General features: G+C 41.4%; 1 protein-coding gene across 1 annotated transcript in view; it reads right to left on the bottom strand.

Annotated features, from left to right (window-relative positions):
- The window catches only part of rasgrf2a (Ras protein-specific guanine nucleotide-releasing factor 2a), a gene marked incomplete at both ends in the record, with an annotated part of 56931 nt that extends 43129 nt beyond the window's left edge, over positions 1-13802 (bottom strand). Inside the window, one exon of the mRNA XM_079256988.1 lies at positions 13524-13802. Coding sequence (XP_079113114.1) covers positions 13524-13802 — 279 coding nt within the window. The remainder of the gene's footprint in view (positions 1-13523) is intronic.
- Positions 13803-15378: the final 1576 nt, after the last annotated feature.

Genomic DNA, 15378 nt, shown 5'->3' with positions numbered 1-15378 from the left:
AGAAGCATGAGGGACAACTTGGTGTTTGCAGGGATTCCAGAACAAGCAGATGAGGACCCCGAGACCACAGTCAAAAACTTCATCCTGACTCATCTAAAGCTCCCGGAAGAAACGGTGGGGAAAATCGCCTTTCACCGAGTTCACCGTCTGGGCGGAAGGAAACCCGGAGCCGGCCGGCCACAGCCCATCGTAGCCAAGTTTGTTAACTACACACAAAAGGAGCAGGTGAAGAGTCAGGGCCGTGAACTTCGGGGCCTTCATTATGCAGTTAATGACCAGTTTCCAAGAGAGATCCTGGATCGGCGGAGAGTTTTGTTCCCTATCAGGAGAAAATCCATCGCCGAAGGAGCTCACGCTGTCATCGCCGTGGATAAATTATTTATCAATGGACAGTTGTACCGCGACCCAAACATCACTACGTGGCTCTACTGACTTGTTGGTATGTTCCTTAATAATCTTAAATCTTAAATAAGTTATGCCATATTTGTAATACTGTGGTTTCAGAATAATTATCAGTATTTTCTCCACCCGTCTCTGCTACACCGTTCTCGTCACGGATGTTTCTTTTACATTATTTTCTTCCTTTGGCACGGTCACTTTTTTCTCTTTTCACTTTTCTTTGTTTGAACCCTTTCACTTTTATCAGTAATGTCACCTACTTCTCTATTTATATGTTTCATGGCGCACGCACAAGATTAAACATCGGACACAACGTTATGCATGATTCACACATACACTCACAGTTCAGTATGAGGAAAGCACACATAGAGACACTTAACGCGCAGATCCAGGTACCGCACACAGCTGACAGGCGCACAAGCAGCGGGTTACACACAGACACACGCTGTGGTAATATGCACATAACCTCCATCTCTGCTGGTTTATGGATACACTGAGGTTTGTAATATGCAGATAGTCTTCGTTTTTGTTGGTTTATGGATGCACTGAGGTTTGTCTCTTGGAATGTGCGTGGAGCTGGTACAAGAGAGAAGAGGTTAAAAATTCTTAATCGGATGCGTGAAATGAAGGCAGACATCGTTCTCCTGCAGGAGACTCATTTATCTAATTCAACAATAAATCTTTCAACGGACCAGTTTCCACATGTTTACTCAGCTTGCTATAATTCCAGACAAAGAGGAGTAGCCACTCTTATTAATAAAAGTTTAAAATTTGACATTGATCAAACAATCACAGATCCAGAAGGCAGATTTTTAATAGTTACATTATCTATTCAAAATGTTAAGTTAACTATTGCAAACGTTTATGGCCCAAATGTTGATGACTCCTCCTTTTTTCACTCCCTCTTTACTTCGCTCTATGATCACTTAGATAACACAATCATTGTAGCAGGGGACTTAAATGTTATTCTTGACAAATACAGTTCATCAGGGAAGTATCGAGGTTGGAAATCAGCTGAAACGGTTAAACAGTACATGAAGGATTTTGGTCTTTGCGATGCATGGCGTTCTCATCACCCGACACTGAGAGAATACACTTTCTTCTCTTCAGTTCACCATACCTATTCTAGACTAGACTACTTCCTAATCAGCAGTTCACTCATGAGGGACATATCAGAGATAAAGATCCATCCCATAATCATCAGTGATCATGCACCTGTATCATTAACCCTTAGAAGTAAAAACTGTAAGCCAGCCACTAGAAACTGGAGATTTAATACATCATTACTTACAGATTCTGAGTTTATCAGTTACTTTAAAAGAGAATGGTCCTCATATCTAGAAAACAATAACAGACCAGAAACTTCAGCGTGTGTTCTGTGGGAAGCAGGAAAAGCAGTAATGAGAGGGAAAATAATATCCTTCTCTTCCCATAAGAAAAAGAAGGAAACTTTGAGAACATCAGAATTAGAACTCAGAATTAAATCACTAGAGGAAGCTTACCATGTCTCCCCAGAAGAACACACACTGAATGATATTAGAAAAGCCAAATTAGAACTTAATGAAATAATAGATAAAAGAACACAATTCATGGTGCAAAGACTTCGATTGGACAATTTTGAACATGGTAACAAATCTGGAAAGTTCCTGGCTAACCAACTAAAGGCAAATAAGGAGAAAACAACAATTTCCTCTATAAAAGATTCAGAAGGAAATATCAGCCATGATCCTGACATGATAAACAATACTTTCAAAGAATTTTACAAAGCATTATATTCATCACAAATAAATCCAACAGATGAGAATATTAACCAATTTCTTAGCAGCATCAATCTTCCTAAAATAAATCAGGAAAATAAAATGGCTCTAGATTCACCTATTTCAGTTCATGAGCTCCATGAAGCTCTCCACCGTATGCCAAATAATAAAGCACCGGGTCCAGATGGTTATCCAGCTGAATTCTACAAAGAATTCTGGACCACACTGGCTCCAACCTTTTACAGCATGGTATTAGAAATAAAGGAAAAGCAAAAAATACCCTCCAATATGAACTTGGCGAATATTTCAGTCCTATTAAAACCAGGAAAGGACCCTACACTCCCATCCAGTTACCGTCCAATTTCATTAATAAACGTAGATCTCAAAATAATCAGCAAAGCTCTAGCCAGAAGGATAGAGAAAATAACCCCTTCCATTATTCACCCTGATCAAACAGGCTTTATAAAAGGTAGACATTCCTACACTAACATGCACAGATTAATTAACATAATAGATTATTCAACTCTACACAATCTGAAGTCCACAGTTATATCTTTAGATGCAGAAAAAGCATTTGACCGTGTAAACTGGAAACTTTTATTTGCAACTTTAAAAGAATTTGGGTTTGGGTCATCATTTATTGACTGGATAAAAATATTATACAACAACCCAAATGCATGTGTGAAGACTAATGACAAAACTTCTCCAAACTTCTGCTTACAGAGAGGCACCAGACAGGGCTGCCCACTTTCTCCATCACTCTTTGCCATTTTTATTGAACCTCTGGCAGCTGCCATAAGACAAAACCCAGAAATCAAAGGAATTCAAGCTAAAAATATTGAACATAAAATTAGTCTTTACGCAGATGACATTTTACTTTTCCTTAACAACTCACAAACAACACTTTCTCAAACAATCACACTAATTAATACATTCTCTTCAATATCAGACTATTCTATTAACTGGTTAAAGACTACAGCAATGCCCATTAACTGTGACTTTAAAAACATATCTAACACCACTATACAGTCAGGAAATATTAGTTATTTAGGTATAATAATCTCTCCCAGACTAACCGAACTAATAAAGTTAAATCATGATCAGCTAATAAAAACAGTAGAGGATGACCTCTCAAGGTGGAACCGCTTGCCCATATCACTTATGGGGAGGGTTTCCACTGTTAAAATGATGGTTTTACCAAAAGGTAATTACCTTTTCTCAATGGTTCCCATCAGACCATCCTCCACTTGGTTTAAATCACTAGACTCCCACATATCCAGATTTCTCTGGAAAAACAAGCCATCCCGCATTAGTCTAAAAACTTTACAACAGACCAAAGACAGAGGTGGGTTGGACCTGCCAAATTTTAATCAATATTTCTTATGTAATAGGCTGCAATGCATCTCCAAGTGGCTTAATCCAAGTTCTTTGGATGAGCCATGGCTGGATGTTGAGCAAGCATTGTGTGAGGATTTAGTCATCTCTGATTTACCATTCATCAGCTCAACTGTCAAGTCATATAAGTGTTTTAAAAGCATTAACATCAGCTCCAGTTTAACGGCTTGGTGGGAATTCCTGAAAGTAACCAAGTCTGCGCTTATTCCATGTAAGCTCACACCCATCTGGAACAATCCTGACTTCCTGCAAAACAAAAAGATGATAAACTTCCCTCGGTGGAAGAATAAAGGAGTAAAGCAGTTAGAACATATAGTAGAAAATGGAAACTTTCTGCCATTTGATGCAATTTCTTCACGGTATGAATTCAGCAGCACCAAATTCTTAGAATACCACCAACTTAAATCTATCATAAGTAAGAAATACACCACTGATCAACTAAACTTACAGTTACCTATAAGGGTTGCAGAATTCCTAAAGCTTAAGGCCCCAAAGCTACTATCCAAAATATACAGATTACTATTGAAGCTAGAAGATTCCATCTCTCTCCCAACTTCTAAATGGGAAGCAGACTTATCCAGCAACTTCAATCAAAATGAATGGTCACAAATCTGCTTAAACACATTCAAAATGACTAAGAATTCAAGCATGCAATTAATACAATTCAAAATTCTACACAGAACTCATTATACGGGACACAGGATGTTCAAGATGGGTCTGTTACACTCACATATCTGTTCACACTGTATTGACAACATGATTGACAGCTACTACCATGCCTTATGGTCTTGTCCACCTGTCCAGAGATTCTGGCTCCAGGTATGTAAAGATCTGTCAGACTGGTTTAAATGTAATATCCCTGCAAACCCCAAACTGTGCCTATTGAGTCACTTAGGTGAAAATAACATAGGGTTTAATTTAGCAAAACCAATCCTCAGCAGCCTGTGCATTGCAAAGAAAACTATCCTTGTGAACTGGAAAAGCAAACAGAATCTGTGTATCCAGCAGTTTAGAAATCTGTTATTAGATTACATCAGCATGGAAATGATGTCTGCCTCCTCAAAGGAATTTCACTCTCTCTGGTCTCCTGTGATCAGCTCCATCACTTAGTGTAGGGGGGGGATGTGACCTCATCCCGCTCGGGGCTGGGGACTGGCTGGGTGGCTCAGGTGGCTATGGGTCTGGGGTGGACCCCTGGACGGGGATCTTGGCTGCTTCATTACTGGGGGGGCTAGGTTTCCAGACCTGGCGGGAGGCCTTGGGTTGATCAATGGTTGGAGTTGCCTTTTGGCGGTGGGGCGAGGTCGCTGGCGGGGGCTGGATCGGCGGGTATTGGCTCCGTGACGGGTGGCCGTGCCGCTGTGGGGTGGGCGGGGTGCGGGTCCTGGGCTCCGGTGCCCGGGGCTGTCCCCTGCTTCTCGGGGATGGGGGGTCGGCCCTGCCGTGGGGGGGTTGGGCTGACCTGGACCTGCCGCTGCAGTGGGGGCGGGTCCGTGCCCTGGTGCCCGGCAGAGGGACCCGGGCCCAAGATAGTTGAGGATGGGGGGGTGCCTGTGTATATATGGGGTGTGTATGGAGGAGTGTAGTGGTACATGAATGTATGGGGGGTAGGGGTGCGTGTATGTGGGAGTGTGTTGAGGCATGTATGTGTGGGGGTGTACGTATGAGGGAGTGCGGTGGTGTATATGCGGGGTGTGTATAGAGGATTGTAGCGGTACATGAAGGTATAGGGGGTGAGGGGTGTTGGGGTGGAGGTTTAGGGGACTGTGATAGTACATGAGTGTGTGGGGTGTAGGAAGTGTGTGGTGGTTTATATGTGGGGGGTTTATGGGGAGTGTAGTGGAGCATGAGTTTGTGGGGGGTAGGGTAGTTGTTGTTTTTTTCTCTCCCTTTTCTCTCCCTTTATCTCTTTCCCTTTTCTTATGAGGTGTTTCTTCTCCTTTCTCTTTCTGTCTTTTGTCTGTCCTCTCTGGTCCAGCAGTACAAACTCTACAATTCAAACAACAATACAAAATAAACATAGAAATAAAATAAAAAATCAGAAAGTCAAGGGGATCATTATATCTATAAAGCTTCCCTTGGCAGAGAAAATTTGCTCAGCAGAACACAGCATCCAGACCATCATTCTGCTTGCCTAAATGCTGGACAAGACAAAAAAAAAAAAACAAAAAAAAAAACAAAAAAAAAAAACTCCAAACACCATCATAGGAACCCTTTAAGCTGAATCGATAAATTCTGGAGTTTGTTTGTCATAAGGTTCATTTCTGCTTCCTTACGTGCGTAAATGTTCATTTCAAAGTTGCAATACTTCACGTCCTTATAGTTCCATCTTTCATCTTTTCTGTCTTTTACTGTGCTGTGGTTGATTCAGTTCATCCACTAGTGGGCAGCGCTGAGGTCAGAGTTCACCTCTTTTAGTGGGTTGCTAGCATTAACGCGTCGCTATGAAAGTAGTTTACAACCGTTGAAAAACACTGGAAGACAAAATAAAACGGAAGATTTTTGCTGTTTTCAACTTCTTCTGTTTCTTCTTTAGGTGCTTTTTATATTTCTACATCGTCTCCTTTCTGTTGCTCTTCTCTGGTTTGTTCCTTGCACTTGGTGTGTCAGTCATACAACTCAACACTTCCTAGCTAACCCCGACACGGCACATCGACAAAACTGTCCATCCGTTTGTGCATAAATGGGCCTTTAAAGACAAACTACAGAATTTTCTGACCCTAAAACTCTGCATTTTAGACTCATATGACCTCCATTATGTGCCTCTCTGGAGCCGTCGCTACCCTGTAGTATCCTGAGGCTACAATAACGTCACTATACAACTTCTTCATGGTTGACATTGCAGTTTCCGCATCACATGCTAGCAAACGGATATGAACACACCTGCCATTTTGAACACATATTGTGACTTATATAGCAAAGAAGTGCAAAAAGACTTTGATAAAAGAGAAAGAGAGGGAGGGATGGAGCAAAAGATGTGACAGGAATTATAAGACTGGCTGGAGAGATCTCACCGTACAGTGTTACAGCCCATGGCCTGTCATCTAGCTGATCATCATTCAGACCATCATCACCTGGGTGACTGGATACACCTGGTTTTCTTCCTGGCACCGCCCTCAGACTGATGTGCTGGATGCTGATTGGTTGTCCACACACCCACCTACCCTTGATTGGCCGGGCCTTCTTCTGAGCACCAGAATAAAGGCGGCCAACGACCTTCGTTCAGGGCAGCTGTTTGGTTGAGCCTTGGTGCCACAGCTTGCCACTCATTCTGTCAGTGAATGAGGTTGACTGTTTGTTGTTTAGTGAACATTTCTGTGATTATAGCTGGGCTGGTGCCAGCTTTGGTTTATGCTTTTGTTGTTGAGCTTGTTTTGGCTTTTGGTTTGTGACTTTTGATGTTTTTTTTAAGGACAAGTGGGTCCTAAATAAAGCCTTCGTTTGTCCATCTTCCTGGTTTTCTTATGTTAGTGTTAACACCCCTTTGTACCCCTGGACAAACTCCAGCGGGGTCGTAACAACAGGTTGGATGAAAAATGGACGCTGAATTAGCCACCGATAGATCTGCAAAAAGGGTGTCTTTTAGCAACCAATTTCACCATTTACTTTCACTTTGACATCAGTTACATTTACCTGAAAATTTTTTTTGTCTGATTGAAAATCAAATCAGATTCCAGCTGACATATTTACAGGGATTTGATCAGTTTGTTTACACAGACAGGTTGAATACCATCATAATGCTTCACATGTGCAATGGGTATTATTTCAAAATAAAGTTTCTTTTTTTTAAGTTTTGAACCTTTTGACCGTCTAAATGTTTAATAATCTTTAACTCTTTCAGTTTTTACCAAAAGCACTGTGTCTGTTCTGTTCTAGATGCAGTTCAAGCACAGAAATGATCAGCAGTCGATTGATGGTCATTTTTCCTGCTGATCTGATCGGATGGAAAACACTTCCAGATCAGATCAGCTGACATGTTTATGACATTTTTATTCTGATTGGATGTTCGATTGGACCACAGGTTTTCCATGTAAATGCAGCTGCTGAGTCATCTGACTGGATGACCAATTGTTACAACGATGGCTCCCATATCCACGACCAAAACTTCGACTTGAACAAAGAGATTCGCGTAGAACAAGCAGTGTGAAAAGGGCTGGCAACTCTTTGCTTACATTTCCTTTTTAAAAGTTGTTTACACAAATACTGATCCGTTCTATGTGAAAACTAGAATAAAAATGTCCAAATCAGCCACTTTGATCCGGTCTCGCTCCTCTGCACGACGGCGGGACTTTCACTCCTCCTTCCACGGCTGAAAGCTGAAACAGCGGTGCGTTGGGACAACATGCCGTCACAGCGAACTCCCCTCTAACACAACCCGACACCAACTCCTACTAACCCACTGCATCAGGGGTTCAGCAGCTGACGTGAGGAGTTAACTGACTGCAGTCCCCCGTGGCGCTAATGCCAGACTGTCACACTGCAGGGACGCAGATTAACAGCACTGTCCTCTTTCACCATCTTCAGCTGGCAGAGTGTGTGTCTGTGTGCATGTCGGGGACGTGGAGTCAGACGGACTGAATGTGGCTTCTGAGTCCAAACAGAGCAGGTCTCTGCCGTCTGACCATGCTCTTTGGTCCCAAGTGTTCCCATCTGGTCCTCTGGTTCGGATGCTCAATGCAGAAACAAACAGAACTCAACACCAGGAGTTCATCAGACCTGTTGTCACTGCCGAGGCCAAAAGCAACCATAACATCGTTACCTGCTGGTGTTTCAGGCACAAACGTTTGTTCTAAACTGTTCAGACATTATTTATGATGCATATTTCATCATTTCCCTGCAGGTAAAGATAAAATAAATAATCATTAACCCTGTTAAAAGCTGCATGGGAGTGAAACTGCTGGCGTCGAGAATCCTGACACCATAATCTGGATCTCACAATTCACAGCAGAAAATATTCAGATCTGCCATTTGTACATTTTAAAGGTGAAATTTAAATAAATAATGGCATTAGTTTCCATGAACTGATGTTTGTCTATAAATAAACCCTTTTATAAAAGTGTTAAATCATGTTCCGTCACATTGAGCCTTTGATCCAGTTAATCACTTCTACACTGAACTGCGAACGAACCCGTTTGGCCTCGGTAAGTACGGCGGTAAGTACGGCGGTAAGCACGGCGGTAAGCACAGGTAACAGGAGGGGAATGTCTAACAAGGTGTGACAGATTACCTGCATATGGATGAGGAGATTAACTGATAAAATCCACTTTGTATCCAAAAAATTAAAAGGCTCTCTCTGCACATGGGGCGAGTAAGATGAGTTTTCTACATGATGCAGCTGCTGCTGATTGGACGGAACATCTGGAGCCACTGAGGCGGCATAAAAAAGGAATATGGGTCGTTTAAAATTAGCTCCCATTGATCTAATAATGTTCTCTGAAAACAAACTCTCCTCACAAATAATTATGGACGTGTTAAACTAATACTCAGAAATGCACAATTTCTGTTTCAAATTCACACACTCTGCTTCTCAGATATAATTTTAAGGTACACTTGTAATTAGGGGAGGGAAAAATTAATAGAAAAATCGAAAATCAGGGTGTTTTTGTTTCACAATTTTTAAAATTGATTTTTTTTTTGTTTAAAAAATGTATTTTTTTCAGTTAAATAAAATTAATTCACAATCAAGTTTTTGTCATTTTTATTGGTTTTATTGATCTTTTTACTTGTCTTCTTGGACATTATAGCAGCAGAATGTGTTGTTTTCTCCGAACTGAAATCAAGAAAAATTACTAGGAAAAATAAGTTTCATAAATTTTATTTTGTTTTTAATCTTCAAAAATCATCAATATTGAAGAATTTTTTAGATTTAAATCGAATCGGCACCCAAAAAAATCGGGATCGAATCGGGACAAAAGCATATCCTCAAGGCCCTATTTGTAATATATATCCACAGATCATATGAATTGCTGAGTGTGCATTTACAACCTGCTTCTCATTTGTGAACTTCTCTGAAATTGTGAAAGAAATCTGTACGGTGGATTTTCAGACTCTTCTGACGTTGCAGGTCAACAAATGTCACCATTGGTTGATTAATCTGTCAATCAAATTTACGACTGACAGATTCATCAGCTAACCAGGCGTGTTTGCTTTCAGCCAATGGTACGGCTCCTTACATTTTCTCCACACTTTGAAACCAGTTCCAGAGCGACTGCTTTGAGAAACGCCAAGATCCAAAAACTGCAAACAGCAAAAGTCGCTGCAGTTGCCGTTTCTCCAGGGGCTTTGTCAATGGCTGCTGTAAAACGTCCAAGGCCGCTGCCCAACAGCAAACTCTGCCTCTAACTGGTTGTTAAAGGTTACAACAAAAACCAGTAGTTTTACAGGGATTTGACCGCATTGTTCGTTGTTGTTGGGGGAAAAAAAAAACACACATTTGGTATTTTGCATCATCTGGTAGCCTGTATGCTTCGATAATATAATACTAAAGTCTGGTGTGTTGTTTTTTTTTGCTTTTTTTTTTTTTTTTAACTTTTAGCATTTTTGCGCGCCTAATTTCCGAAAATGATCAGCAATTAATGAAGATCTACATCCGTCTGTGAAACGGTATTTGCGGGTTATTTTGGAGTGGCAGTGATCGCTGTCAAACGGTCAAGCCATGAACAACAGGTCAGACTGAGTTTTCTGCAATAAAGCTCCAGATGCTTTCCACTTTTCTAGCAATAACCGATCAAGTAATCATCTCATTCATGGCCCATGTGCTGGTCATCTTTAAAAACACCAGGAGAGGTTCATTATTGCAATATGAAAGCTAAATGTTAGCATTTCTACAGCAAAACATTACAGTAAGTTTCAGGTAACACGTATATTTATAATGTATATATAATCTGGATTGAAATATATTATGTGATTTTCATTCTATGTTCACCTGGTATACGAGTGCTGCTGTGTTCTTATCATACGTTGTAGAAATAAACATGAAACTATATTAGCAACAAGCTAAGCACCACATCACAAATGTTAGCTTGTTTCTGCCTCTGAAGTTACATAAAAATAACATGAACTCCACTAGATCGGGTTTCACTCATAGACTGTATATAAAAAAATGGACGGAGCCTCCATGACATCGCCCGTAGGTTTCTGAAGAGCTGAACTGAAGCTCGGTGGGCGGTTCCTACCATCACCATGTTGACAGGGGCATGCGTGTCGTCTTGCCCGGAAAATACAAATATGGGCAAAGAGGTGGAGCTGAGAGGGGGGCTGTGAGCGTCATGGTGGATGATTGACATCGAGCGAACTCCGAGCTTTCTGTAGCTAAGAGCTAACTGAGTTAACCTGGAAATAAAAGGAACTAACCAGCTAACGGAGGTAAGCGGGCTAAAGCTAAGTCATGTTGTTAATCGACTAAAAACCGCGGTTGTTCTACGTTCTTCTGACTTAAAGTGGGAGATCGGGCACCTGTCAATCAAAAGGACACGCCCCTAAATATGCCGAACTTCGGGATTAAATTACTTTTAAACAGGCAAGTTAGAAAAAAATTCACTCCCCCCACAGTTGTCATGAAGGTAAACCTGATCTATTAAACCTAAAATGGATTTTTGAACCAGGCTGTAAACATGTTTATTTCTGCTGTAAACATGTTTATTCCTGCTGTGAAGTTGGTCTTTTTAATATGGGAAACTATGGGGATTTCCTCTGTTTGCAGCCCCTAGTGGATGAAGGGGGAACTGCAGTTTTATGTACTTCCACATAGGCTTCACTTTTAACCGCCGGATGTCGCCGCTTGGTTTCACTTAATACGTGATGAAGAAGAAAGACATTTAGTGAACACAGCATGTTGGTTTACCATGATCTGCCCCAGATAAAGTTAAAACAGACCAATAAACCATCAGAGCCACTGTAAACAACTGGTTTGACTGGGTCTGTTTATTAGAACAGCAGGTTACAGCTGATGCTTCAATAATGGTAAAAAATATATATTTGTTGGTTGATATCAGTTCTAAATTATTAAAAATATATTTTGTAAAAGGTTTAACTTGGTTCATCTCACATTTCAACCTATGATTTAACATAAACATACAGCAAATTTTTACTTTGACTTTCTGACAATACAACGTTTTACTAAAACTTTCCCTGCTGGGTTTCAGTAACTTTTAAAAACATTAATGACAAGCTTTTAGACTACAATTAGCTCTAAAAAGCCACCATCACACCTTCATGGATGCCACCTGCTTTAACAAACATCCATATTCTGCAGGTCATCACACACTGCATGAGTCAGCGATGCAGGAGGCCAAAACAATTAAATATTCTTCAGGTAGAGTTCCTGTTAGATCTTGTTTAAAGCTCATAAAATCTTTACATTTAACTAACGTGGTTTAAGGTTTAGACAAGGTTTAAATCTGTGCTTCGACAACAAATTTCTGTTTCAGGGTCGTCATTTGTCAGAGTCGACATAAGCCCTGAGAAAACACGATTCAGCTGCAGAAAGATATTTTAAGACATGTAGCTTTGACCGACCAGAGTACCAGATAAATAAATAAAATACAGAAGAAAAGCATGAAATATTCTAGTTTAAGTGCTTTAATGTCTTTTCACTCTAAAAGCTTCAAACACTTGAATCTGATTAGAAGAGAAAACAGTGAAATTAGAGCTGGAAGCTTATTTCTGGAGCTTTAACAGTGCAGATGAGCCGCTATTTATTCACACACATACATCTGAAATGTTTGTTCTTTAAGCCGACATGAAAAACAGCCTGACTTTTTTTGTTAGTGATGAAATAAAATCAGTAAAAAAAAACAAGGCACAGCTGTAGATGAAGGTTGGCTATTTAACAGCCTGCATCCAGGGGCGGGGCCAGAGGGGCCCCAGCAGAGGCCACGCCCACCAGACCTCCAGAGCGCTAATAAATGGAAGTAAATCTAAGAAAATCCAACCACCAAGACTTTGTAGACAAAGAACAAAAAGGTTTGTTGTTTTTTGGGGTTTTGTTTTGTTTTTTGTTTTTTTACATAAAAGCAACTGAAAACAGAACCCCCATCCCCCCCCACACACACACCAAAAGAAAAAAGCTCAGTAGACGCTGCTCATTCTCTAATGTTGCAGATCTATGATGAGGAAACAGCTGAAGCAGATTTTTATTTTTTTTTATTAAACTATTTTAAAAGCTTATATAGTTCACCATGATTTTCAAATATGAAAAATTATTTATAGTTTACAAATAAATAATGAATATATGATTTGTTCTTTTTTGCAAGAGAAGGATTGTTGTTTTGCTGCATCAGTAAAATTTGTATGTTCAGATTAAGTCCCATGTTGTAAACAGCAGGAAAAAAAATGCTAAATATTTCAGGAAAATGCATCTTATTTTTTAAATGTAGGATTCTTGTCAGCAGTTCAGAAATAAACTGCTGCTGATCTGGAAAGTTATGTAAATATGTGCACACTGGCACAGCATGATGTCATGTGCTACACATGCAGGAAAATACATGTATGAATTTTAAAAGTCTCCTTCCACTGCTGCCTGTCAGAACCAAAAGCAGGTGATGTGGAATGTAGTTTCTTACAAACACCTGCTGCAATTCACACCAATCTTTACACAAACTCACCAAAAACAGCTGTATGAGTTTAATTTGACCTATAAATAATGTTGAAACGCATGACTGAACTCATATTTTGAGTCATTATCAGTGAAGATGCATGACAACCTTTTTTGGCCGCTTTGCTTTCGTAAATGAGAAAATTTAAATGGTTTATATTTATTTATGTATTCATAAAAAAAAATACAAATATTAAAAGTAAAAGTATGACTCAAACAGGATCTGCAGCTCATGTTTGCTGCAAACTACAGATTATTGTTTCCACAAATAAAAGAACATAAACAGTAAAAATGGAGTTTAACTGTTTATGTAGAGAAGGAAAGTTTAAACTGGCCTAACTGGATCTTTCCCACAACAATCGGGAACCGGGACGCACCTGCTGTTTCTCCATGGGCTCCTTGCTGATGCTGGACACTTTGGGCGCGGGTGCCCGCTCGCACGTGCATCCCTCCAGCAGGTAAATGCCCGACGGTCTCGTGCTCTGCTCGTTCTCGAAGTAGAAGAGCACATTCTGGTAGAGAGCGAAGTACTTCTCGGCCCAGCGGCTGTTCTCCGTGGTCTTCTTGCTGAGGAAGCCGCGCTTGGTGCCCTCTTTACGCGCCGCCACCGACAGAAACAGCGCGTGCCCCTCATTGTACCGCACGCTCTTCTGCATTTTATGTCCTGTCTCTCTTCAAACTTTCAAAATGAAACCATCACATCGGCCCGGTAGTCCAGATATGCTGGCGCTGCTGTTATTTTAAGCCGATGGAGAGCAAAGAGAAGGCGGCTGCAGGCTCCGGTAATCCGGGTTTACCATGGTAGGAGAAGTTGGAGCGTCCGCAGCGCCGCGCGCATCTTCACGGATAGGGGCTTTAATGTCGGCTTTCAGCAGGTCTTCACCCCCCCAGTCCGCGTGCTGCAACTTCAGCCAGGTTTGTTTGTCAAAAGAACAGAAATGAAAAGTAAAGATGCGCAGAGGGTGGAGCGCGCGCCGGCGGAAGCAACGATAAATAAAAATAGAGTACCGGAACAGACGGTGAAGACAGAATCACAACCGAGATCAGCTGTAATCGGCTTTGACACCAACTTAAAGAGACAGGTCTCTGCAGCCCCTCCGCGCGCTGCGCTCTGTCCTCGAGCCCCAACGACCCGAGTGCGCAGGTGCGTTGGAGCGCGCGAGAGAAAGCGGGATGAAAGTTAGCAGTGGAGACATTTAATTGTTCTTTAAAGAAGAGAAAAGGGACGCGTGCGTTTGAGTGATGGCCGCATTCCGTTCTGCTGTAGCTGATGTTTGACATTAAAGGAACTGGCCCAGTTCTGGAAGTCTAATGGGATTGTCCTCTCCGGGCTTCATGATCCTCCAGGAAACCATCACACACACTGGAGGGGGTCTGCGTTCCCCTCTGCACCAGGACTATTCAACACCTTCCTATTACTGCTGCGGTCCTGCAGGTTTTAGAGGTTTCCCTGCTCCAACACATCTGATGCTTTTCCTCAAATCCTGCCCCGCAGCATGTTGAGCCTTTACCTCCAAAACCCACAGCAAAGCAGCCCTCAGTGGTTCTCTGAGCCAAACCGCTAATATAAGGTACGCTGGTGTCTGCAGCCCCGACACGATGGCAGCGATGGGCAACATATCCATAGACTGTATATAAAAAGATGGGCGGAGCCTCCGTGACGTCACCCGTAGGTTTCTGAAGAGCTGAATTGAAGCTCGGTGGGCGGTTCCTACCATCACCATCTTGGCAGGGGCATGTACGTAGTCTCACCCAGAAAATACAAATATGGGCAAAGAGGTGGAGCTGAGAGGGGGGCTGTGAGCGTCATGGTGGATGATTGACATCGAGCGAACTCTGAGCTTTCTGTAGCTAAAAGCTAACTGAGCTAACCTGGAGATAACAGGAGATAACCAGCTAACGGAGGTAAGTGGGCTAAAGCTAAGTCACGTTGTTAACTAGCTAAAAACCGCGGTTGTTCTACGTTCTTCTGACTTGAAGCAGGAGATTGGGTACCTGTCAAAAGGACACGCCCCTAAATATGCCAAACTTCGAGATTAAAGTACTTTTAAATGGGTGAGTTAGGAAAAAATTCACAGTTATCATGAAGGTAAACCTGACCTATAAACCTAAAATGGATTTTTAAACCAGGCTGTAAACATGTCTTTTCCTGCTATAAACATGTTTATTTCTGCTGTAAACATGTTTATTTCTGCTGTGAAGTTGGTCTTTTTAACATGGGAGTCTATGGGG

The sequence above is a fragment of the Telmatherina bonti genome, assembly GCF_933228915.1.
Source record: "Telmatherina bonti genome assembly, chromosome: 17".
NCBI lineage: Eukaryota > Metazoa > Chordata > Actinopteri > Atheriniformes > Telmatherinidae > Telmatherina > Telmatherina bonti.
This window is presented reverse-complemented; position numbering and strand designations above follow the sequence as displayed.